General features: G+C 38.8%; 1 protein-coding gene across 2 annotated transcripts; it reads right to left on the bottom strand.

Annotated features, from left to right (window-relative positions):
* Positions 1-6803: 6803 nt before the first annotated feature.
* LOC114651912 (zinc finger and BTB domain-containing protein 43-like) lies at positions 6804-27784 on the bottom strand. Of its 2 annotated transcripts, none has more exons than XM_028802005.2 (4): positions 27684-27784; positions 25995-26448; positions 10825-11193; positions 6804-10645 (listed from the first exon to the last, which is right to left on the bottom strand). In XM_028802005.2, exons 2-4 carry the CDS (start codon positions 26427-26429, stop codon positions 9428-9430), a joined length of 2022 nt encoding a protein of 673 aa, XP_028657838.1. In that variant the 5' UTR covers positions 26430-26448; positions 27684-27784; the 3' UTR covers positions 6804-9427. The 2 variants fall into 2 exon arrangements, with proteins under 2 accessions (XP_028657838.1, XP_028657830.1); XM_028801997.2 differs by lacking the exon at positions 27684-27784 and adding an exon at positions 26891-27093.
* Between the last annotated feature and the right edge of the window lie 32 nt (positions 27785-27816).

The raw sequence follows: 27816 nt of genomic DNA, 5'->3' as shown, positions 1-27816 counted from the left end.
TCTCTTTGTCTGTGCGGGTTTTCTAGAAGTATTCTGTTTACACACACCTTGAGACTGGCTGTAAGTGACCCTGCTGTGCACTGGCACTTCATCTGTGACTTGAAGCCAACGCTGCCAAGACAGGTTACACCCAAAGTAAATCTTAACTGAACAAGGTGGGTACATATAACTGACAAATGCAACTTTTCTTAAACCTGACAACTCCACTAATGTTAACAGTACTCAGGTAACATCATTCTTTAGCACAAGGCATTTTCCTGTAACCTCATATTAATACTACATTACAATGTCTTCCATAAAGTGCACAGTATATCTCTGATGAATGACATTAGAAGTTACCATCTAGATGGTGACACAGTGCCTGCGGTCTTCATTCCAATGCATAGTTCAATAAGTCAGCTGGTGTAGTCTTCTGCTGCCAGCACCAAACCAAGATGTAATACAAAAATCATAGCAGACCAGGCACAACCACACATCAGGAGGGATCCAAAAAATCTCTGAGTCGGTCAATCGCATGGGAGTAGGGTGTCGCTATCAAATAAACTCCTAGGCATTGTGTGCCTGTCAGTGTGGTTAATCCGTCCAGTGAGTGGCATCGTGCGGAGTTAATGAAGTTTGTATTTTTGGTGTTTATTCTACAGTAGCATAGGTGACTTCAGAATTTGTTTTCCTCCAAGCCACCAGGGCAGATTTTCAATAAATAATAATCATCACATTTTTCGACACCAACAGACTTGCTGATGAAGAGTTTGTTCCCCGTTAACAGACTGTTAATCAGTGACGTTATACTGAACGGATGAGGCGTTATTGGGAAAGCATCAGGAAAGAAACCTCCAGAGTAGCGGGGCACGCGAACCTGCATTTTGTACTGTGATAGTGAACCTGCACACACTGTGTTGTCAGTCAAAGAGTTTTTAATTAAAAACAATGCTGTTGTTGCTTAACAACCCCCATAATCGTCAGATCTCACTCCCTCCGAGTTCTTTTTGTTCATAAAATTAAAACTGAGAATGGGAAAATTAATACTGCGGTGGGCTGGTGCCCTGCCTGGGGTTTGTTTCCTGCCTTGCGCCCTGTGTTGGCTCCAGCAGACCCCCATGACACTGTAGTTAGGATATAGCGGGTTGGATAATGGATGGATGGATGGAAGATTAATAGCTACTGCGGCAGAAATATAGGAAGAAACGATGGAGGCAGTAAGAAAAGAAGAGGACAGGAAATGTGTGCAAGAATGGGCAAAGTGCTGGCATCTCAAGGAAAGTATTTTGAAGGTGGCTAAAAGGGGAATTACTGTTTAGTTTTAAGTTTTAAAATAGTTTTTTTTTTTAAATAATTTTTTGGTTCTCTCCCCCCCTACAATACACACAAGGATGATTCAGTGCTCCTAGTCATCTCGGCCCTGTATGAACTGTGGCAATAAGCCAAAGACCCCAGAGAAAGATTGTGCTGGCAGTCTCCAACTAGATGGCACCCCTGCCAAGTACTGAGCCTCGGGCACATGAGATGTGAGGAAGCAAATTTACTTGCAGCACTATGGTGCCAACCTCTTCATAAGTCCATTTTTGTTTTTCAAATTGCTGCATTTATTTTGCATGGAACCTTTAAAATAATTCAGTCTAAAGTAGTTTTATTCAAGAATTTCTGTTCAGTATGGTTCTGAAGTATGGCTCATGGGTTAGCAGAGAGCTTTTTCTGTGCAAATAGCTGTTAAAAAGGGTAAATAGCTTATCCTGCAGAGAAGCTGCTGTCAATCACACCCACTAGCACACTTTTATTTAGTTTGCGGCTTACCCAACTGATTACTATACAGTCACACAGAGTACCGCATCCATGCTACTTAAAACTGAAAACCATCCAAAAATGGCCAGATCAACGTGGTGCCAATCATAGCATCTGAGTTTCATTACCCTAACTTAAGTCATTGTGACAGAGATTACAAAATGGCAGCTAATCGACAGGGCAACTTTAATTTATGGCAGACGTTGAAATAAATTTTGAACCTTAGAAAAATATTAACTCTATCACTATACAGCAGTAAAAAAATATTTACAACAGGTACTGACCTCTGAAGTACAGTACATTATTACATAATGAGTACAAGAGTCAGCTTTTCTAGTTTTTGCAAACACAGACTTGAAATAACTGCTGCTGACAGCTTTTGTGAATCCAATGGGTGGTCTCAATAGAATAGGCTAAAAAGATTTACATTTGTTATTTTCTTGTACTTCACCATCTGCTTGCAGACTTCCATGCACACCAATTGTCTGTAATTTATTAGGACAGTATGGTCTAACTCCATAAATTAGAAGCTTCCTTCCTGAATGTTATGTAAATCCAGACTGTTGAACAGTTCCAGAAAGTCATGTCTGTCAAGGGAATCACTACAGGAATGTACTGTTTGTATCCCAACATTGTGGAGGTTTCTTTCTTTCTCTCTATTCAATACATCCACAATCACCTCAGGCGTTAGTGCCAGTAAGAGCCTCATCAGTAATCAGTAACAAAAAAGTCCATAAGAACAGTAACACGACCTACTGACATATTATATACAAAAAAAAAAAAAAGAAAAGAGAAAAGAAAATCGGCATTAGGTGACTCTTTTTGTATTATTTTATCTGGATAACATACCATTCATACCAGCTTGAAGGTAATTCCCAGAATAAATACAATTAACGTTCAAAAACCTGCTGTATTCAATTCAGGAACTCAGATCTCAGAATTAAGCACCTCAAGAATGGGAAAGGTGCTATATAAATAACATGTATTATTATTATTATTAATGCAAGAAAATATCTTGGCAGCACTGGGCACAAGGAAGGAACCACACACGTGTAAGGCACCAGTCATTTCGAGGGCTCACACATTAGTACACTCAAACTGGGCCAGTGTGGAATTGCTCAGTAATCTAACAAGCAGGTCCTTGAAGGTGTGGAGAAAAACTGAAGTTCCTACAGGAAAACTCAAACAAACATGGAGGGAATGTGCAAACTCAACGCAGTCAACAACCGGGTGTGGAATTCAAACACAGTTAGCAGCGCTACCCGTGTGCCATTGATACAGTTATCATAGGTCATTTTGATGTACTGTAATTAGAAGCCCTGGATCGGACTAGTTCTTACACGGTCTTTTTGATTACCCTTAAACTTTCATAACCAATTTACAGTTAGCCTTCCTTTATAAACTGGCAATGAATTTACAAAGAAATGTATACCACACAACTGGAATTCTGGCCATGAAGTGTAGAAGATTATTAGTGGCAAAAATAAATGTTAACCACATTGAAATGCAGTACAATAATGCAACGCATATTTAATTTTGGCAAATATATCAACCAAATGGTCAATTGCTTTTCACTACAGCAAGCAGTTTTTGTGCAAGTTTAAAATGCTGTACAAAAGCGTATTGCATTCATGTCCATAGACAGCGTGTTGTATCCTGCCCTACCTTTAGATGCTGATTGGTCATTTAATTACATTCAGTTTTGGCTTGAGGTCTTAAATAAAAATACAACACACTCCGAACAACTGCTGACTACTAAGTGAAATGCAATACGTTTACTCTGCTTTGTTATGACTTGTGATCTGTGGACACGCATTAAAGTGCAATACATTTTTGAGTTGAATTTTTAACTGACACGAAAAACTGTTTGCTGTAGTGAAAAGCAATTGAACATTTTGTTTATTTGCTTTTATTATGATATGATAAAACCTGTCAAATTGTTATGCACCACATGCATAGGCATTACATTTCAATCTAGTTGACATGTTGGATTGCATTTCATTTAGACACGAATAACCTTCCAAAATGAAGCACCTTGTGCTGGAGAGACAAATTGCCATTTTAGGTGGCAGACATTTTACTTAAAGGTTACAGTGGACTGCTTCTCACTACGAGTTTGCTCAGATGAGCTGCCCTGAACATACAAAGATAAACTTGCAGAAATAATTCTGTGTAATTTATTATTTCCTAAACACCTATTTCATCTTCTATTATTATTCTTTTATTTAATAAAAATAACTGTGGTTTCGGTCACATTTTTTTCTTTTTATGGGGACTGCCATATTGAGTTGCCTTCATTATGACACAGTGCCAGTTGCAATGGAGCTTAATGCCAATATTACTGTAATTTATGTGATGATATAAAAACCAGCAGATCAGTCATTATCCAAGTTTGTGGATATCTTCAAAAAACAATCTTACATGCATATGTGTTGTGACAAGTCAAGCAAAATGACACCTTTTATTGGCTAACTAAAAAGATTACAATATGCAAGCTTTCGAGGCAACTCAGGCCCCTTCTTCAGGCAAGATGTAATCACGGTACAACACCCTAGTACTACATGCATATGTGTTTAGATCTTTTGCTTTATATTTCCATGTTTCTGTTGTTTTGCTTTTTCTCATTACTACAATTCTTTGATTAGTCTTTTGGTAGTTGATCTTTGGTTTTGAGTTTGGCTTCCTCTCCCAGTCTTCCAAATTTCTCACTCCGACATTCTATTGGCAAGGCTTAACATATACAAAGAAAAATGGTCATGGGACTCTGCTTTATATTTTATTTTATAATTCTGTGTACTTTGTCTAAGTGTATACCCATTTTGTTTTTGTCTCAATATACTGTATAACACATTACAATCTTATTTTATAATGAATGATTAGTTTGTAAATCAGAGGCTTAGAGAAATGTATTTCTATTTATCCCTAGGAGAAATGGATACAGTATAACCACTCTTGACAAGATAGGGTGTTCTGCACATATTTTTATGATTAAAGCTTCTAGAACAAGCAGTCCACCGTCAGAGTAGTTAGTCAATTATTTCTGAGAGATATCAATGGGTCCAGAGCTCCACGGGGAAAGTCAGAAGCTCATCCATCTGGACGTTGGCATGCCATCTTGACTTCTGAATCGAGTCGTGGCACCTGAGCTCATTCCCTCTCCCTCACACTGAGGTCTCCTTTATGGACACTGTTTTTCATAAGTATCACTTTTTTATGTAAATGTGTTAAGTCTCTGAATTTGAAAACAAAGATATATTTTTTAACAGGGCATTACATCCCGACTTTGTCATTACTCAGCCATTAAGTATTGTTTTGCTTTAAACCTCTAAATTCTGTCTGCACATCTTGAACGACTGAGGTAATAAAACAGACACCTAGTGTGGGTAGATTTCCATTTACCAGTACAGGAAGGAATTCACATGCTGTTGGTAAACGACAGGAAATAAGGTGCCCAAAGCAAAGTACAGAATTTAACAACAAAATATATTTGCTCAAAACAAAATAGCGAAATCAAGTTAATTGTTTTCCATAATTAGTATGTCGACTTTACTATGCTGCCTACTTGTATTTCTGCCAGAATGCAAATGAGTTTAGGTAACTGACCAAGGTCAATCTAAACAATATTCCTAATTACCAGTGATGACAATTTACATTATTTTATGAAGAAGGAATTAGAAAATTAACTTATTTAAAAGAAGGAATGCATTTTTAAAATACCACAAATGTTTTTGATCATCACCTTATGTCAGACCACTGTCCAGTGAATCAGGAATGAGACACTGCAGACCAACAGCACAACGTTCAGTAAAATCTTGTCAATTTCTTTTTTGAAATAGCATGCAGAATTAAAAAATAGAAGGAATGTTCATTATAAATCTGATCTTGGTTGAAAAAGTTCAAAGATCAAACATTGTAATCAAAGTGCCTCTTATAGGTGAGGTGCTCCAAACGTCTGGTTTACATAAACAGAGCAGGTCCTGCTCCACTGACAGACTGAGGAGATCGTTCCTCCTCCACACTATGCGACTCTTCAATTCCACCCTTAGGGGTAAACGGTAACATTATATAATGTTATTGACTGTTATACCTGCCTCACACTCTCCACCCTGCATTTTTTAACTTGCACTGTGTTTTTATCACTCTTTAATTTAATATTGTTTTTATCAGTATGCTGCTGCTGGAGTATGTGAATTTCCCCTTGAGGATTAATAAAGTATCTATCTATCTATCTCAAATAAATCAAACCTCCAAAGTAGACGTACTGCTTCATTTTACCCGAGCAACATTGTCAATGACATTTTTGAAACCTTTTGAAATCTGCACAATTCAAAATCCTCAAGAGCCTTTTTTCACTAAATGGATAGTATTTGATTTATTTATTAAATGCTGTATCATAAAGATGTGAAAAGAAAGAGTAAATATTTGGCTTTTGGATGGCAAGTCCTAATCCCTTTTTATTTCACTCTCATGACTTCTATAGCAAATTCATTTTATTAAGTGCTTATAATAATGGATGTTCAGAAATATCCAGCATGAATAATGGACCAGTATTCAGACTTAAATTAGAAAACATAAAATCAGACCTTAATATAAACTTGTTTCTTTGTGCATTAAGAGGAACTGTTTCTGAAATTAATTTATGGTACTTAAATATATTAATAAACAAAGAAGCAAGGCTATTATCAACTGTAGCATTATATGATGTCATTTCTCACTACTCCCACTACTGACACACACAAAGTCAAGAGGATTCAGTGTCTACTATGCTAACCTCTATTTCAACATTTAAAATATCTCACCAAATTACATAAGTGGGCTATGTTAGCTCAGATGATATTTAAAAAAACTGATCAGAAGAAACAGAAAATAAATCCTCGTTCATAAATCTTTCCAGGGCAGACACAACATGTACTGTATATACTGGGATTGTTTAATCAAACATCTCCAGTAAGGAACAACTTTGATGAAAGCTCCACAACTTACTGTGATACACCTAACAGCCATTTTAATTTGAATGTTTCTCTTTATTTTTCTTTTACAGACAAATGTTGATGTAGTAACATTCTAATATCAAATCATATGCAGAAAGTTATGTGAAACACATTTGAATTGTACTTTATTCAATTCAATATTCCACTTAGTAATTCTGGAATATAATAAAGTCAACTTGATAGGTGATTGACTAACTATTCTTCTGCCAGGGATCTTCAACTTTGTTCTGATAGTTCTAATGACTGCTACTTAAGAACTACTACTGGACTCTGAAGGTAACTGAAAGGACAAACACCAATGTTAATTGCTCATTTATACATTTAAGGCATCAATCCAAAAATAATAAAAAAAATAAATAAATAACATAAAGCCACCAATGATTGGTTAATTTTAAAAAATCCTTGCAGGAGTACACAAGAATAAATGGAACTAAATCAGCACCTCTGGTTTTGAGTACATTGTTTTTTTAGAATTGCCTGCTGCTTTTTGTCGCTTTAAAATTACTGTAATTGAAACTGAATTGTTGAAAGAATAAAAACCACAAATGAAGGCCTGTGTGCGGAAACAGTATTCATTTATTTTCTGAATCTACCTGTTTCAATAAATGAGCAAGGCCAGAGGCTATCCAGGCAGCATCACATGTAAAGTAGGAATAAAATGTGGACATGCCACCCAGCCTCTGCTCACTCACACACCAAAACGTACTCTCTAGCTCATACTTAACCAGTTCAGAGACTAAGGTAAGCGGAAGGAAACCAGAGTACCAGGAGAACATTCCCAGAGATGTAGTAAGAAAATGGAAACGCCACAAATAGTGATTTAGCCAGGATATTAACCCAGCAGTGCTTGTTACCTTGATCATGTGCTAAAACACTTTCAAACAACATCTTAATCCATTTTCTAGATCTGCATACACCAATAAGAAAAATGGGACAGCACCCAACATGTTACATTTTGTACTCATTTTGGACCACACAATGATGTGTTTTTATGACTCTACAGGATAAGAACAGACACAAGGCAACTAATTAAATAATTATACAAGATAAATAGGGCATAATGGGGACTAATGTCTTAGCGCTGCTGCCTCATACTCCAGGACATTAGTTGTAATCTTGCTGGTGCTTCTAAATTTGCCCAGTATAAGTGAGTGCTGGTGTGTGCATGAATGTGCTCTGTGATGGCCCATTCAATATCGATTTCTCTTTCTTTCCAGATCTGCCAGGATTTGACACAGGTCTCTCAGAGCTTCTAAAATAGCGTCAGAAAAATTAAAAATCTATTTTAGGAAATCCTCCTCACTCTGACAAAATGGCTTCAGAAAGGAGCGTGGTGGCCAGCAATAAGTTTGTTACATCACCCAATTGTATACTACCAGCCAGTCATTATAAAGGAGCTATGCGTCTGTCAGTCTTTATTTCAGGCTACACCCTCCTCTTCATGTTTACATTGTAGGCAGCCAATCATATACATCTTCGTTAAACGTTCTTCTCCTGCATACTGCAGCTTTATTGCTCTATATTGCTTATACAACATTGTAATTTGCATTTTTATAATCTGTTTTTTGCAAATTATACATGATTTAAAGTGTAAAATTAGATTTGCTTTCATAACATTTAAAAAAGCGCATGTTTTTCTGTTTACCATTTGGGTAGTATACTGTGCATTATAGGATGGTAACACATATTTCAAATATTTTAATCAATTTGATTTGATATATACTTTATTAATCCCCGAACAGAAATGGTCTTTTTGCATGATCTTTGAGGGGTCAGAGTGCAAGGCCAGTCATTATACAGCACCCCTGGAGCAACTTTCAGGTTAAGGGCCTTGTTCAAGGGCCCAATGGAGTAGGATCCCTTTTGGCAGTAACGGGATTTGAACCAGTGACCTTCCAGATACCAGCACAGATCTTTGGCATCTATCCCATTCAAGCTTTAAAGTATGGCTATGCACATACAGTACATATTGTAAGCAGATGTGTTTAAGGAGTGAGGATAGAGTTTTGCCGCAGGGAGCAGGAGGATGGATTCCGTTTTGGCAGATATCGGGGGAGGGTGTAGTTTTGCAAGGGAAAGGAATGACTTTTTTTTTCAGCAGGGTAGAGAATGTCCTAAAATGGACGCCATACCTAGGGTGAACCAGTGATTTAAAGTTAAAGGAACTGGTCTAAACACCATAACATTCAAATCTGGATCACTCTATATTCCTGCAGAAATCCCTCAATTTACCGCTACTCAAAGATTAAAATGTGTCGCTGTAATCTAAGTGCTTCTTATAATAGGTGAAGTGCTCCAAACGTCTGGTTCACATAAACAGAGCAGGCATTCTACCACACAATTGCATTTCTAATATGTACTAGTACATACCACTGGAGAGTTAGAATTGAACATAAGGCACAAAAGCGAGTTTAATATTAGTCTTAAAACCTTGTCATTCTAGATCAATGCCATCTGCATATGCTTATTGCCTAACATTCACCTTTGCCACAATGATATCCAGCATACCAAGATTTTCTAGATGAAGTGGCAAAAAAGAAGTCAGAGCTTTGAAGCCAGCATATCAATGACAAATTGTCTTTTGTGTCAAACTTGCATTACCAGTCTTCTGATGGTGAACTAAACCAGAACCGATTAGATCTGCATATTAAGTATTGTCATACACTGTATTCGGACTGTAGTGTATTGTTGGCACAGTTGTTCTGCTGAAGATTTAACTGTTCCTCCTCTTGCTGGACATGTTTCAAATAACAACTGCGCATGCGGAATTTCCTGCCACATCGCTCACATTTATACAGGAAACCCAGGTGTGTCTTCATGTGCTCATTCAGGTGGTGCTTTAGCTTAAACTTCTTTTCACACACAGAACAGTCAAAGGGCCGGACACTCAATGTCAGCATAATGTGACGGTCACGCTTTGGCTTTACCGCAAACCGCTTGCCACACAGGCACCCAAAGCGTTTGCCATCAGGTGGCACTGACAAAATCTTGACAGGAGCATGAACGGTCTGCCCTAGTGAAGCATGTGTGACTATTTCATTTCCGTGAATGTCCATGGGCTGCTGTGATACAGCATGAGCAGGGTAACCAGTAGGATCAGCGACAACTCGAGTGCCATCTGGAAATGAAGCAGAGTCAACAACCACCGAACCAAGGCAGTTAGAACCGGTTACAACAAGGCTCACCGGCTCCCCACTTTGATTGGATGAAACACCAGGACCCCCACTATCTGTACTTTGCAGAAAATAGTCATTACTTCCACCGGCAGTTGAAGTGCTGAGTCCTTCTATTCTAAAATTCCCTTGAAATGGACCAAATCCACTTGGATGTAACTGGGAGCTGTTGCTTACTGAACTGACTACATTAATACTAGTTACTGTGCTCTTGGAACCTCTAATCGCGGTAGTGCTGTTCTCATGTTCATCTGCCCTCTCTTGCTTTACATAAATCTGGTCACTAATAGATCCAGCTTCCATAGTTCCAACAGTTCCTATTCCTCCTAAACGAAATTCTCCCAGGCTAGAAAATGCTCCTCCATCAGTCTCTCGCAGGGCCAGCCCAGCAGCTGAGAAAACAGGAGAAACAGGCACAGGGGACACCAAGCTTTGCGAATCAACCTGACTGTTGACCAGTCTGTAGGTGTAGCCTGATATGGATTCTTTGCCTTTCCTTCGCTCTCCTTCCATTACCACCATTTGTCCATTTTCATCAATTGAGCCACTGCAGATATCATCATCTTCACCCGCTTCTTCTTTTTTACCAGACACCATCACAACAACACCCCCGTCCTCATCTTCTTCTTCATCTTCCTCTGACTGCACATGCACCTTGATCACCTCATCATCTTCAGTTTCTTCCTCATCTAAATCTTCAACCTATATTTAGAAAAGGGTAAAAAATCCTTCATTGACATACAAGTCAGCATACTGAGAACTCCCCATTCCCCCCAAAAAGTAACAGACTAAGTTAAAAGAAAAATGCAACACAATCGATAGAAAATCTAGCTGAATGAGTGTGGCAAGCTACAATAACTGTAATGAACTAATGAACTTACTTCATCTTCTTCTGTGTGAACTGTTATCTCATTACTGTGGCAATAGTCATCCTCATCACGATCAGTACTGTGATACAATTTCTCCTTGGTTTTCATGCTTTTCTGGTGATCCCGCTTTTTGGAATAAGAGGAACGACACTGAGCTTCTCTCTCCACCCTTGTATTTGAGCTTTTGCCCATTTTAGCACTTGTGCTCGCTTTAACTCCTCTTGAGCTGGAAAACATGGAGTGGTGTGCTTCTCTGTACCCCAATGTCTCGTCCCGGGACCCAACCAGTATTTGGCTGCTACTTGGTGACTGTGAGGTGGAGCAACAATGTCTGTACGGGGTGCTGCTTCTCTCACAACTGCTTTTATTTGTCCGCAGGATCTGAAATGAGATGGGCAAAATTATTAGGTAGTCATCATGTGACACTGATTATTACCAAACACTCCTTGTGCCCTCTCAAGGACTGCTACCTGCCTTACGCCAATGCTTCAGTCGTAGAAAGCAGTCCCAGTACCTCAAGATAAAGTGAATTTTGAAAATGAATATCACATATTAATTTAGAAGATGTATTTGAGTCCAATTAAGTCATTATTTAGCTGTTTCAATTTATACTGAATGTGTGTAGTAACTGGAAAAGGCATTCATCCATTTTCTAAAGCTCCTCATTTCACCTGAGTGTTGCAAAGGGCTAGAGTAAATACTTTTACTGCAACATTATTATTGAATCAAATATGAATTACCTGTCATCGTAATGTTTTAATTGTTAGTCAATCTTAGATTCTTCTTTCAATGCTAATATGATTAACCTGTAGAAGCAAATGAAAATTTATCAAATCATACTAAGCTTCTGCTGGAAGGAAGCACAAGAATCTCTGTTGATTCCTGCGTCTAGCAGACTTATCTATGCTGAACACAAGTCTAAGTAAAAAACAAAAAAAATTAAGGATTCTAAATTGTCATGTAAATATGAAATTTTCTATCCACCCATCTTCTGAAACGTCTAACCAGTTCAGGGTCTCATGGGGCTGGTGCTCATCCCTACGGTATTAGGTAGGAACCAGCAATGCAAAGACAGCTCATTACAATCCGATAAAATATGAAATGAACTATTAAAATGTATACCTGTACATTGAAGTTTATATGTATATAATTTTTAAAACTGATTAATTCAGTTTACATTTCTTTCTTTTTTAATACAGGAACTTTGTGTTGTGTTAAAGTTAAAAACTATATTATAAGCCATAGCAAGTACTGATTTAAAACATTCATACAATAATCTACTCATCTATCTGACATCTATATTATTGCAAAATTCAAGGAATGAAGAATAATGATGTGCCATTACATTTTGAAAATACCAGATGAACAAGCAATCAAAATCAAGAGCATTTCTTGTTAATGCTACAGTGTCATTTATATGGCTAAAAGCAGTCTTATTTTCTCTAAATGCAATTGCAATAATTCTCATCACTGGCATAAGAGGTTCTTCTGCTCCCAGGATATGTGCAGTTTCAAAGTCCCTACATTTCAACAACCTTTTAACCATCCGCCAGGTCAAATTCTAAAATAATAGAAAAGGGGTTTTATCTCCTTGTCTCTGTATGAGTAGTCTAATGCTGCATTTTGCAGTTTGCTCCTTGACTTACAATACAATAGGAAGAAAATTACAGATGCAATTAAAACAAAGTGAAAAGAACACAAGTGACAACCTCCATTGAGCTAAAATGTTAAAAATTCAACTCTATCATCAGTTAAATGTTTTAATTTTAGAGAAAATTACTGAATCCAACTGGGTAAAAAAAAAAAACATACTGAACTACCAAGTACAGTAAAGTAGTTGCTAAAGAGATAAGTACATGCATGTGTTTGAACTGTAATTAAATCCGGTCTGCAGAATACAAACACCTTTTTTTGCTTGACCATATCCATCAGCTCTTAACCTGTTCAGACCAACTGAGTGTAGCAGGGAGCATCATGTGTAGACTACACCCTACACTGGACTGCCTAACAGTTAATCCACTTAATCTAGTATGCATGTCTGTTCTGATCATTTTCACTAGTACCTCAAAATTATCTCGCTGTTAAATTGGTTTGGACTTTTTTTCTTCTCTTATTCTGCATTTAGAAATGAGCAGTTGCGTGAAATTTACATTCATAAGAGCTTTGGAAATATTTGCATTTTTGCCATAGTTACAAGTTCGTAATTCTCTGCTTTTCGTTTTCCTTTTAATTCACCTTTTCTGTGGAGTTTGCTTCCTTAAACATATCCTAATAATGATAACTAACAATGAACAAAATAGAGACTTGTGCAAATGACAGCAAATGATGAAAGACATGATTTTTTTCTAAATTTTATTGTAGTGTAGCAAGTATGTATGATTGTTAAATTAAGATAATTTAATGTCTTGGTTTTTAAGATGTTCAACATCATCACCATAATATTCTTTCTACTTTTCCAATTGTTCTTGTTATTTACTAGACACTGAAGTAAGATGAAGCTATTCAGCACTGAAGTAATTTGCCCCGTGTGTCTGCTCCAGTTGTTGTTAATTCTCATTATTAGGCAGTAATGTTTTTGCAGGGCAGCACGGTGGCGCAGTGGTAGCACTGCTGCCTCGCAGTTAGGAGACCTGGGTTCGCCTCCCGGGTCCTCCCTGCGTGGAGCTTGCATGTTCTCCCCATATCTGCGTGGGTTTCCTCTGGGTACTCCGGTTTCCTCCCACAGTCCACAGATGTGCAGGTTAGGTCGATTGGCGATTCTAAATTGGCCCTAGTGTGTGCTTGGTGTGTGGGGGTGTGTGTGTGTCCTGCAGTGGGTTGGCGCCCTGCCCGGGATTGGTTCCCTGCCTTGCGCCCTGTGTTGGCTGGGATTGGCTCCAGCAGACTCCCGTAACCCTGTGTTCGGATTCAGCGAGTTGGAAAATGGATGGATGTATGGATGTTTTTGCATTAACAGCCAACCGGAACCCTGCACACCAGGGTCCTCATGCGTAAACGGTGTGTATGCAGAAAAATGCTGCATATGCCCGTTTCCAGGCTCACCTCGAGATGTATAAAACCTAAACTTGGCATAACACCATGCACATTCTCACGCCAGCCTTACCCCGTGTGTATGCAAGTTTCCACTCGGTTCTGCAAACTGGCAGCACCAGTGTTAAAACAGTGCTACTGTTTCTGTGTGGTTTATCATTCTTTTTTAGATTCACATCCCTGACGTGGCTTTATCCAATACACCGAAATTAACCACATATTGTTTATAAATTTAAGACATCCGATTGTGAACCGTATCAGGCGGGACCCCATCCACCCTGCACTGTCAGTTTTCACCCTCCTCCCATCTGGGAAGCGACTAAAGTCCATTAGGACGTGCACCTCCAGGTTCAGGAACAGTTTCTACCCAACTGCAATCAGACTCATGAACAATCAGTAACCTTGTGTCAGTAACCTCTCCACTGCACATATACTTCTGCACTGCGCCACTGTGTCCCCATGTTTAATACATGCTTTAATGCATTTCATCATGAAAATGATATCAAGTATACATCTTAATATTCTAAAATGTTCAGAGAGTTGTAATATCATGAATGTAATGTATTATAATTAAAGATCAGTGCCATAAGAGAAAGCTCGTTTAAGAAGCACATAGTGATTCACACATATAGAAAGCATAGAATACGAAGCATTTAACATGCTACCGTGTTTCCCCGTAAATAAGACAGGGTCTTATATTAATTTATCCTCCAAAAGATGCGCTAGCGCTTATTTTCAGGGGATGTCTTGTTTTTCCATGAACAAAAATCTACATTTCTCTCTATTATAAAAAAAAAAATCTTGGAAGGTGACGATACGTGATTTTCTCGGAGACACTTTAAAGACCCGCAAGACAAGGCAGTGAGACAAAAGGACAGCTGCTGCACAGGCTTTTAAATGATCGACACGCAGCGCAACAAGCAGAAGACGCAGCTCGGCAGCAGTAAGACAGCGGCTGATCTGACCGTGTAGCGTGCGTTCAACCCCCTTCAGAATGCGAGTGGCAGAGATGCTAATTGGGTGGCACGCAGCATGCCCCGGGGTGGTGGGCGAGTGAACCGAGCCAGGGGCACCACTCCCTAATATTCTTGAACAAAAATCTACATTTATTCTTGAACAAAAATATACATTTATTCAAATACAGTCATGTCATCATCTTTTGGAACATCATCATAACTCTTCAAACCCCGAATTCCATTATGAATTTCTTGCGACTCCATTTCTTTTAGAAGAATTGGCCCCAATCTCTCATGTCTAGCAATAGAGCTTTCCTTAAATGAGCACGTCCATGTAGCCTGCTCATAGTGCATTCCGATATCCAACTTCTCTTTGCAGAAAGCAGTAAGATTTTTGCCCTGGGACTCCTCCACAATTCCTTTCTTGTACTCGACAGAATAGCTTATTCTTTTTGCACTCATCTTGTTGGGGGGTCAAAATACCGGTATTATTTCCTGTTCATCTGTGTACATACGTTAGCAGTAGGCGTTTATCGCTCATCCAAAGGTGCCTGCGCCGGATCGTAACTAGGGCTTATTTTTGGAGTAGCGCTTATATTACGAGCATCTTGAAAAATCATGTTAGGGCTTATTTTCGGGGAAACATGGTACTTCAGTTACAATGGGATCTGAGAAACTCTAGTAAATTAAACATTGATTTTAAGATGAAGTTTACAATGTTTTACTTTAATGAAAAAATAAACTATGAGATTAAAGTAGAAATTTCTAAATTAAAATCAATATTTCAACTTTTTTTCTTCACTGTGTCCCTATTTAGTCCGCCACTGTGTATAACTCAATCAACTTCTTTTTGTTGTTTATACCACTGCTTAAGCCAACAAATAGTATGTTTCTCCTTGTCTCCAATTCGCATTCACTGAAATTCTGTTTTTCCACATGATATTGTCATTGCCTTTTAACCAAACACTGAACGGGGAAGGTGATATTTATATTGATTTGCATATTAAAATATGCAAAATTCTGGGAGGAGTCGGGGTGGGACTACAGGCACATGTACGTGTGTTACTTTTCACGCTGATTGGGATTTCTGAAGCTGAAGTATGTGGAAGTTGGCTTAGGCACGGTTTTGAGCATCTGAATTTTTTTTGTGCATACGCACATTTCCACTTTGTCCATATGCCATGTGTGAGATCTACGCGCAGCGTTATACATGAGGCCCCAGGCATTATCCAAAACTAGGTAATAGGTTTCACTCAGTAATTTATTATTTATAACAACCTTCAACTTTGTCATAAGCAAACAATCAAACAATGAATAAACAATGAAAAATAAGTTTTAAAAAGTGTCAAAAGAACGCCATTTTCACTCGTTGTTGATAATCAGAGTACACGGCTGTATGCTGTAATCTTACATATCTTACCAAATTTGTAGCAATCCCCAAACCCCCCCCCCAAAACATTTCCCCTTAAGCTCCATTGCGGCTGATGTTTCCCTGGCATGTCACGTTCCAGTTTCCATACCTTTCATCTTCACACACTGGAACGTACTTCCACACTGCAGGCAACCACTATAACAACCGTGGGTTCTGTGAGACTTTTCAGCCTTTCACATTCATCTCTCTAACTTAAAGGAGACTTAACGTTCCAGTTACTAGCACAACCGGCTCATACGTGTTTGGCACAGCGGATTATTGCTTGTTCCACAGTTTGTTAGCTTGCTTTACTGGAACAAAGAAAAGCCAGGAAGTGTAGTGTACATCACAAAAATGACTAGCGATTAACTATGCTAAAATTCAGCCTTGAGTTAACATCGCAAAGAGCCAGGTCTTATGAGTTTTAAAGGCAACTTATATTCTTTATTTTAATATTTATTTTCAAACCCTTTGAATGGTGTGGGCTTGGTTTGATAAAATATCTTCTTTATTGGTAAATGTGTGTTCATAAGATTGTTTTAATAATCGTATGATTTTCCGATTTCATTAAATAAAAAAGCTTGAATTGTTACAGTAAATGTTTTAACAGCCACGTACTGTTGGTTTCCTGTGTCTTGACATTCCTATTGGCTGCTTGTTTTAACAGCTGCAGAGTTAGCACTAAAGGCTCTGTACCCGTATCCATGCTTTAGAAGCTGTGTCCTGTGAAAGAAAGTTTATTGATAATGCCACAACTTTCCTCCCCATCTGAAATTGGTGGCCATATGCTAAAGGCACATGTAGCTTGTTCCGTAACTTAAATGCTCACAAAGTGCTGAATGGTGGGGGTGGTTTCCTGTGTCTTTATATTCCTATTGACTGTTTGTTTTAACAGCTGCAAATTTAGCACTAAAGACTCTGTTCCCATATACGTGTTTTAGAAGCTGTGTCCTGTGAAAGAAAGTTTATCGATAATGCCCATGGTTTCAACTGAAGCCACATTGGCTTTTAAAAAGAGCCACACTTGCATGGCTTTGTATTACGAGCAGGATAAGTAAATATTTTAATAAGGGTCCTATTATTTTGTATTAATTGTTTTGAAACTACTGTTTATAAAATGAAGCCACGTGTCATGAATTTATAATTTAGAGCGGGGGAGTGAATATTTTATATAGTTTTTAGAAAGTTACACATATGCATGGCTATGCAGGCAAGATAAGTGTATATTTCATTTAATTTCTTAATATTAGTTTTGAATCTAGTGTTTATAAAATGAAGCCACGTGTCATGTTTCATATTTTAATAAATCATATTTTCATGTTTTTGGGGTGGGGCTTAAGGTCATCAAGCATTCATTTGACAATTTCCTTTGGGGCGGGGCTTAAGGTCATCAATCATCCATTTGACAGTATCTGTCTGAATAACTACTGTCATAGCGTGGATCTTCTTAAAGTAAAAATGTTAGAGGGGGAAAAATTGTCAAAAGGTGGCCCACTTCCTAACTCCACTTCAGAAAGTAATGCAGGTATCAGCACTGCCCCTCTACATGCCTCAGATCCGACTTTGACTCCCTCCTTTAACAAGTTTATTCTTCCACAGTACACCCAATTTATGGCTCTCTGGTACCTCCTGATCTGAATTTGTGTGTATGTGGGTCTGTAAAGCAGCCAGTATGGCCTTCAACCCCCAACAGCCCTGCCCAGAGAAAAGAGGGGTAAAAAGGGCTCTACTTAGCTATTCAAACCATAACCTCCAACTACTTTCATTAAAGGATTATTTTATCCACTACACTCCTTGATTGATTTTACTTAATTTTCACTAATCTAGAATTTATTAAGATGAGAACAGCATATTTTAGTAAGACTAAACATTGTTCTTTATCATCTATCCATTCATTCATCTATGATTTTTCTAAAATGCTTATATGTAGTGGATTCAGAGAGTATTCAGATCTGTTCACTTTCTGCAATCTTTATTGGGTAGTGGGTTTAATTTTTAAATTGATAAATTTACCATTTTGCTCATCAAACTACACTCAATAACTCATCATGACAAAGTGGAAACATGTTTTACAAAGGTGTGCAAATTTATTAAAATCAAAAACTGAAATCTCTCATTCATTAAAGTTTTCAGACCATTCATTCATTACTTTGTAGAAGTCCCTTGGGCAGCAGTTAAAGCTTCATGGGTTGATTCTACAAGTTTTGCACACCTTGATTTGGGCAGTTTATCAAAATCTTCCCAGCAGATCCTCTCAAACTCTATTAGACTGGATAGGAAGTGTCCATAGACTGCCATCTTAAACCTCATTGAATATGTGTAGAGAGACCTTAAGTCTGGGCTTTGCCTGGGACAGTTAAAGACCCTGTCGTACTGAAAGGTGATCTGTCGCCACAGTCCGAGGATGTGCACAATCTACAGCAGGTTTTCTTAATGGACCTCTCTGTATATGTCTGTATTCATTCTTCCCGCAATTCTGACCAGTCTCACTGCCCTGAATTCTGCCCAAAGAGTTCAATTTGTGTCTCATCAGACCTGAGATTTTTTTCCTCTTGCACTCAAGAGTCCAAGTGGACTCTCGTATGCACTCTACCGCAGATGCTTAAACTGAGATGGTTGTCTTTCTCAGTACATTACTTATGAAGCTCTGAGTGATCATTAGATCCTCGGTCCCTTCTCTGACCAAGGCATTTCTTGCCTGTTTATTCAGTTGACCAAATTGCCAACTCTATAAAGAGTCCTGGTGGTACCAAACATCTTCTGTTTCACAATTACTGAGGCAAGTGCTGGGCGATACTGACAAAATGCAATATCATGATATATACCCAATATATCATGATTTTAATCAATATTTAAATATATGTTAATAAAGATAATAATAATGTGCCTCCAAAGTACCAGAACTCTATGTCAAAAGGGGGTACTGCAAAATTTATACAGTATTTCAAAATTTAACCAGACAAAAGAAAGAACTATTTCTACAAAAATAATTTGCTTTTATTTTCTTTATGTAATATAAACTTTTTGTTCTTTTAAAACAATCTTAATAATATTTGCAGCATTGTAATAAAAGTATTCACCAAATGACATTATAATTAACTTTTCGATAGATAGATATTTATTCGTCCCCAGGGAGAAATTTGGCTTACTGGACACACTTAAAATATTTCAAATGTGCAAAAATGCACAAAATAATCTCCAAAAAACTTCTCAAATAAACAGATAGTTTATGTCTTCACTACAAGTAGAACTAGAGTTCCTGTGATGTTACTAACTCACAGAGAACTGTCAGAAGTTGTGGGACTGAAGCACAAGCTTATCTACACTCTTGGGCTTAAGTGATGCTCTTTGTCAAGTAACAGTGTTTCCACCTGTGCTGAATACCCTTTCAGATGGGGCACTAGTTGTAAGAATAAGTATTTATTTGTCATGTGACACACACATGGTAAATTGGTTTTCCACCATTGTAGAAGATCACACTCATTATCTGCATTACACCTGCAGACTGTTTTGTAACTCTTTCTCAGTTGCATGTCTGCTGGCAAGACAAATTCCTAAGCTTTTTGGAACTTTCTTAACTCTGCTATACATGAACTTTTCAAGAAACACACACATACATAATATATTATATATAGTACTGTGCAAAAGTTTAAGGCAGGTGTGAAAAAATGCTGTAAACAAAGAATGCTTTCCAAAATGGAAGTGTTAATCATTTATTTTCATCAATCAACAAAATGCAGTGAATGAACAAAAGAGAAATCTAAATCAAATCAATATTTGGTGTGACCACCCTTTGCCTTCAAAACAGCATCAATTCTTCTAGGTACACTTGCACACGGTTTTTGAAGGAACTCGGCTGGTAGGTTGTTCCAAACATCTTGGAGAACTAACCACAGATCTTCTGTGGATGTAGGCTTCCTCACATCCTTCTGTCTCTTCATGTAATCCCAGACACACTCGATGATGTTGAGATCAGGGCTCTGTGGGGGCCATACCATCACTTCCAGGACTTCTTGTTCTTCTTTACGCTGAAGATAGTTCTTAATGACTTTGGCTGTATGTTTGGGGTCGTCCTGCTGCAGAATAAATTTAGGGCCAATCATACGCCTCCCTGATGGTATTGCATGATAGATAGATAGATAGATAGATAGATAGATAGATAGATAGATAGATAGATAGATAGATAGATAGATAGATAGATAGATACTTTATTAATCCCGATGGGAAACTCACATTCTTCAGCAGCAGCATACTGATACAATAAATAATATTAAAGAATGATAATAATACAGGTGAAAAAAACAGACAATAACTATGTATAATGTTAAATATTAACGTTTACCCCCCCTGGTGGAATTAAGTATCTGCCTGTATTTCTCAGCATTGAGAACACCATTAATCCTGACCAAATCTTCAACTCCATTTGCAGAAATGCAGTCCCAAACGTTCAAGGAACCTCCACCATGCTTCACTGTTGCCTGCAGACACTCATTGTACTGCTCTCCAGCCCTTCGATGAACAAACTGCCTTCTGCTACAGCCAAATATTTCAAATTTTGACTCATCACTCCAGAGCACCTGCTGCTATTTTTCTGCACCCCAGTTCCTATGTTTTTGTGCATACTTGAGTCGCTTGGCCTTGTTTCCACGTTGGAGGTATGGCTTTTTGGATGCAACTTTTCCATGAAGACCACTTCTGGCCAGACTTCTCCGGACAGTAGATGGGTGTACCTGGGTCCCACTGGTTTCTGCCAGTTCTGAGCTGATGGCACTGCTGGACATCTTCCGATTTCGAAGGGTAATAAGCTTGATGTGTCTTTCATCTGCTGCACTAAGTTTCCTTGGCCGACCACTGCGTCTACAATCCTCAACATTGCCCGTTTCTTTGTGCTTCTTCAAAAGAGCTTGAACAGCACATCTTAAAACCCCAGTCTGCTTTGAAATCTTTGTCTGGGAGAGACCTTGCTGATGCAGTAGAACTACCCTGTGTCTTGTTGCTGTGCTCAATCTTGCCATGACATGAAACTGTCTTCCACAGCCTCACCTTGGTAGCAGAGTTTGGCTGTTCCTCACCCAGTTTTAAGCCTCCTACACAGCGGTTTCTGTTTCAGTTAATGACTATGTTTCAACCTACGTGTGACATTGATGATCATTAGCACCTGTTTGGTATAATTGGTTGATCATACACCTGACTAGAATCCTACAAAATTCCTGACTTTGTGCAAGTGTACCTATAAGAATTGATGCTGGTTTGAAGGCAAAAGGTAGTAACACCAAATATTGATTTTAGATTTTTCTTTTGTTCGCTCACTTTGCATTTTGTAAATTGATAACAATAAACAATCATTATTTATATTTCTGAAAGCATTCTTTGTTTACAGCATTTTTTCACACTTGCCTAAAACTTTTGCACTGTATATATATATATATATATATATATATATATATATATATACACACACACACATATACATAAACACAGACATATTATATATATATATATATATATATATATATATATATATATATATATATATATATATATATATAGAGAGAGAGAGAGAGAGAGAGAGAGAGAGAGAGAGAGAGAGAGAGAGAGAGAGAGAATGTACAAGTCAGTCAAAAAATAACCATTTACTCAACACCTCTTCCCTGAAAACTGTACAAAACTATTTTTTTTTTATATTTCTTACAAAACGCAGAATAATAATAACATACACAATCACTTTCCGCTACTCGGCATAATAATCACATACCACAGTTACATTTTTGAGATCACTGCAACAACATGGCTCCTGGCTCATTGAGCAGCAGTTAAGTTTTTTACAGTCCAATGATACTGCTAATATGTGTCACCATCTGTGTTTTTTGTCCACGTTTACTTCCGTAAGATGCTGTTTCAGGCGATGTGGCTTGCACTACTTCACTCTGGGCAGCTCCTGGTCTGAGCTCGGCCCCTCTACAATTTCCTGCCCCTAACATCCCTGATGTGATGTCCTGGTAGCGCGCTGCCTCTCCATGTGTTTTTTGTTCGTCTCCGCTGCCCGCACGACTCTCTTTGACTCGTCATCTGCAATGAACGACGCGCGCTCTTTAAATGGCTCGCGGTCCTGTCAAGAGTCACAGCGATTCTTTTATTTCTTACCACTCTAAACTTCTAAATACCTGCATAACAAGCAACAAAGATAGAAACGCAACTGTAATCAACATATATACCTGTAGATACGATGAAATCATGAAAAGCACGTTTTGTTCGAGCGCTACTTTCAAACGCGGCCGTCAAAATGCGCTTCCATGAATACAGTAACTTCTTCACCAAATTTAAAGAGATATTGTGCTGAGGCCATGTGCTTTTGTAAAGCAATAATTAATTGCTTTCAACTTACAAAGCGTTTACACTACAAAGTATGAGGTTGGTAAGCACAAGGTTATTAGTTGACAAATCTTATTAATATAAGTATGTATACAGTACAGCTTTTACACAGATACAATCTGCATGCTGAATAACTAATTGATTTAATATTTGAATGGACTTGTATGCCTCCATCCATCCATCCATTTTCCAACCCGCTGAATCTGAACACAGGGTCACTGCATTTTTCATACTGTTGTAGGAGATGTCTACGGCGTTTTGAGTAAGTTTTTTTTAATTTCTTCTTTACACTATGTAAATGGACGCATTTCCTTAGCAATGCGCTCTGTTATAGTTTTTTGTCATACAGACACCCACTGGTGAATGACTTAATGATTGTAAACTGACTTTGAGTTCCTTCTACTTTGGTGTCGTGCTGCGTGCCAAAAGAAGCTGAGCTGTATATACAACTGTGGCTGCTCTTGAGGCTTGCGAGAAAGGGTTGCTTGTGCTGGCACGTTTTGCAACAATGCGCCGCTTGCAAAGTTTGCATTCATTTGGTCAGTGTTGATAATTTACAGATTCTCTCCTCTGCTAGCAGGGTGTATTTCTCCACCTTCCGTTACTTATCGAAACAGGGCTAACGCGTGTTATAAGCGGTTAAGTTTGTTTCGCGCACAGACAGCCAAGTCAGATTATTATTATTATTTAAAGAACTAGCCTATCTAACTCAATGCAGCCCTGTTATTTCTCGGGGGTGGGGGGCTGAAAAGCCAATATTTTATTAATAGATTTCTGATTGACATATAAGTATACAGGCTGTAAAATATAATTAAATACCATTAAAACTAAAAATCAGCATGACTATTTGAAATCAATAGGCAATGCACAACATCAATTGAGGCCTCCATGCTCCTGGGCACGCCGAGTTTTAGAAGTAAATTTATCCCTTTGCCCCATCAATGCCTCACCACAATTTGACAGTGGAGGTCTACAGAGAGTTCCTTGGACTTCACAGCTTGGTTTTTGTCCTGACATGCAATGTGAATTGTGGGACCTTATAAACCCAGGTATGTGCCTTTCTAACTGATGTCCAATCAATTCCATTTGCCACAGGTGGGCTCCAATCAAGTTCCAGACACATCTCAACAATAATTAAAACAAACAGGGCGAGCCCAACCACAACATGGTCTGCCACAGCAAACAATCTGAATACTTCATCCATCCATCCATCCATTATCCAACCCGCTGAATCCGAACACAGGGTCACGGGGGTCTGCTGGAGCCAATCCCAGCCAACACAGGGCACAAGGCAGGGAACCAATCCCGGGCAGGGTGCCAACCCACCGCAGGACACACACAAACACACCCACACACCAAGCACACACTAGGGCCAATTTAGAAACACCAATCCACCTAACCTGCATGTCTTTGGACTGTGGGAGGAAACCGGAGCGCCCGGAGGAAACCCACGCAGACACGGGGAGAACATGCAAACTCCACGCAGGGTGGACCCGGGAAGCGAACCCGGGTCTCCTAACTGCGAGGCAGCAGCGCTACCACTGCGCCACCGTGCCGCCCGGTCTGAATACTTACATATTGTAAATGAGATGTTTCAGTTTTTAAATTTAAATATACAGGTATTTGCAAATATTTTTGAAAATGTTTTCAGTTTGTCATTATGGGTTACTGCATGTAGATTTATGGGCAACTGTAAATGTATTCATTTAAAATTAAATCTACAAAACAATAATGTGTCAAAAATTGTGGTGTGTACGGGGCACCTCAGGAAATTGTCCTGTCTCCCATCCTGTTTACCCTCAGCACGACACACTTCCACCTTAACAACAATGCTTGTCATCTACAGGAAACCTTAGGTGAGGCCTGCATCATATAATAATGGAGACAGGCTGAAGTACTGAAGGCTTGTGGAGGACTTTGCCCTGTGGTGCAGGGAGGACCATCTGTAGCTCAACATCAGGAACACAAAACAACTGGTAGTTGACGTCCAGTATAAAAAAGCCTCAGAGACCAGTCACCATTCAGGGGGACGATGTGGAAGTGGTGCAGAGATACAGGTACCTGGGGGTTCACATAAACAGCAAATTGGACTGGTCTGACAACACAGTGGCACTGTACAAGAAGGGCCAGAGCAGACTACTTCCTGAGGTTACTCAGGTCATTTGATTTATGCAGCACGCTGCTGGAAATGTTTACCAGTCAGCAGTAGACAATGTATTGCTCTCCACTGTGGTCTCCTGTAGAAGCAACTTGGGTTCATACAATGTAAATGCCTGAACAAACCTATCAGGAAAGCCTGCTCCATCACAGGAATAACCCTAAACACACTGGAAGCTGTTGTGCAAAAGAGAATGGTGGTAAAATTGGATGCCATCATAAAAAAAACCCTCTATCCCATCCAGAAGGCGCTGTCTTGGAGCACTTTTAGACACAGGCCGATTCCTCCACAGTATGTTAAGAAACAACTCTCTGGATCCTTTCTGCCCACTGCTATCAGGAAAAGCAATGCTTCCTCAAAAAATAATACTCTAAGATTCAGTTGTATTCATTTTGCTATTTCTGCGTATTATGCATTTATTATTTACTAGCCACGGTACAAATACAGGGAATACAATAATTAAAAAATATTTTTTATCTCTTGTTCTACATATACCTTTGGCACCTTTCCTCTGTATTCGCATCTCTTCACTGACACTCCGTCTCTCGAGTGCATTCCTGTAATGCCTGCTTCTAAGACTCCTTATTTTTGAGGTGCCTCTCTCAGCTCCTGGCAAGTTTTTTTACTTACTGTCTTTGAAGGTGATGCTCTCAGCATGTCTTTATACACCTTTACTACTCCTGGTACATCTCACACTTGTGCTTCCTCTTTTGATCACATCACCAAAGCCAAACTAATCAAACATACCAAAGTCAAACTGTCCAATCAGATTGCTGAGAGGAACTGGGCACAGTGACCTTAGTGTTTTATTATATAATAGTATTATCTATTGATTGGTTTATTATTTGTCCTGCAAGTCTGAATCTTTGTTTTTTATGGTTCTTCTGTTACTGCATTCATCTAAATTTCCCATTGAGGTTAATAATGTGTGCTTTGAATGTGAAGGGGTCTGAATTCTTTCTGAATCCACTGTACTTTAAGACCACCTAGGTTATGCTTATTCTGGAAACAGTGGGCACAAAGTGGGGAAACAACTTTGGATTACATGCCTGTTACTTGTTACTATATTTAATTAGTATTTAATTTAGATCTTTATTTTGAGAATTAGTCAATATCAGTATTCTGGTTGATCCTATCAAAGTTTTACTGTCTCACAGCCTCATAAGTTAAGGCTGAAAATGAGTTCTTTATGTCAATATTGTACAGCCTACAATGCAAAGCTGTGAGTGTAAATTGCAAAATGACATAAACCTACCTGCTCTTCTTCTCTCTTCAGCACTTCTTTACAGCGGTCCACTACATGCCAAAGTTGCAGGCCACTGGCGACCAGCAGATAGCTGGGCATGTCCTGTACGGTAACACGTAGCCTCCCAGTATAAATAAGTCCAAGAAGGCCAGCGAATGCGTCGGGTTCAATGACACTTGGCAGCGTGATTACTTCTGTATTGCGCAACAGCAGCTTGTCGTGGAAATAGGATGAGGAGGCGGCAAGCACAGCCTTGTGAGCCCTGAACACCTGACCTCTTACGTGCACCGCCAGGTCGCAGAACTTGCCCTCCTCCCGATGCTGGTTGAGATGCTCCAGCAGGACGGTGCTGTAATTCGGAAATTCGAGATCTACCAGCTTATGACTGGTGGATACAACCACACTGCCACTTGCTGAACTGGATGTGCTGTTGTCTGGGTCCATTGTGTCGAAGACGTTTTACCTGTGAAATATAAGACAATGAGTTAGAAGACAAGCCTTGCTTATCCTAAAAAGATTTATATGTGGAGGTGCACAAAAACATAGTTAGCGGGCAATAGTCAGTAAAAACAAATTCGTATTTGTGCACATACTGTAAAATTAAAGTACCGCATTTCTGCAGGATTTTGAGAAACCTAAGGTCTGTGGGACAACACTAGGAAGGATGGAGGAGAGGAGGAGGAGGAGGAAGGGTTGGTTAGACCAAACTTTGGACATGCATTAGACAGCTTTAAACGGAACCTCAAAAGTAGTAAGCTGCACCTCGCGTGTTCTTATTCGGACCAGCATTCACGTTTTGGGAAACCACGATCACATTCTCTACAACGCTGTCATTTCCGAATCAAGCTTGCGGATTTTTCTGCTATACGCCCGTTTCCTACACTCATACAATCACTAATACTTACACTCGGCAAGAACTGCACGAATGCCGCTGCACAGCGACAAGCAAGGTGAGAATAAGACAAAAAGCACGCCTTCTCGTTTCTTTGTTTGGTATTTACACCATTTTCACTTGACTGTCCGCCTACCAGATGAAATTTTCTTTCCTGAGAGACTGTAAGGAACTATCAACAAAAACGAATTAAAATAAAATTATCATGCCGGTTATTTTCAGTTTGTAATGTTTGGATATTTATATTTTATTGTTTTACTTTGTTTTTTTGTTTATATATTGATGATTTTACATGACTCCTAATATCGTGAGAACGCGGGATAAAATCTTCAGGTAAACACTTGGACTACGTGACACTTTATTGACGATCCCTAATATCAAACGCCGGCTGTCCAACAACAATAATCCCAGAGTTAAACACGCTGATGAGGATCACACATACCACGCTGCTCAGGGTAAAGGAGTTATTTTTTAAAATTCTCATTAAAAAGCCAGTTCTAGAGATCAAGAACTAAATTGTAAAACCCAGCATCGTTGAAATGTATTATTATAAGTTAAGTATGATGTTATCATTCACAAACTGGCGCATACAGTTTGGATTTTTGTAAGACTTTCATTCATTAGAATTTATAGTAAAAAAATAGGTCTGTTAACGACGGTGACGCCTGACGCAAAACTTAGATTGTTATTTGTAAATGTGTAAATCCGCAACATTAAACACCAACTGCGTGATCGTTTATTTGGAATGCTTTCTGTATCTAGAATAGTGTACAACATTTAAATGTAGTTAAAGTGGAGTGAGGTACCATGCGATGGACTTCTGTCCCGTCCAGGACCGCTGGCCTGCATTTCTCTAGGAACTGGCTCTGATCCTCGTGACTCTCGACTTAATCAAGCGCTTAATTAATAGTCAGTCACGAACAATTGACGGGAGTTTAG

The sequence above is a fragment of the Erpetoichthys calabaricus genome, chromosome 1 (assembly GCF_900747795.2).
Source record: "Erpetoichthys calabaricus chromosome 1, fErpCal1.3, whole genome shotgun sequence".
Lineage (NCBI taxonomy): Eukaryota > Metazoa > Chordata > Cladistia > Polypteriformes > Polypteridae > Erpetoichthys > Erpetoichthys calabaricus.
Note: the sequence above shows the minus strand (reverse complement) of the source record. Positions and strands in the feature narration are given on the sequence as shown.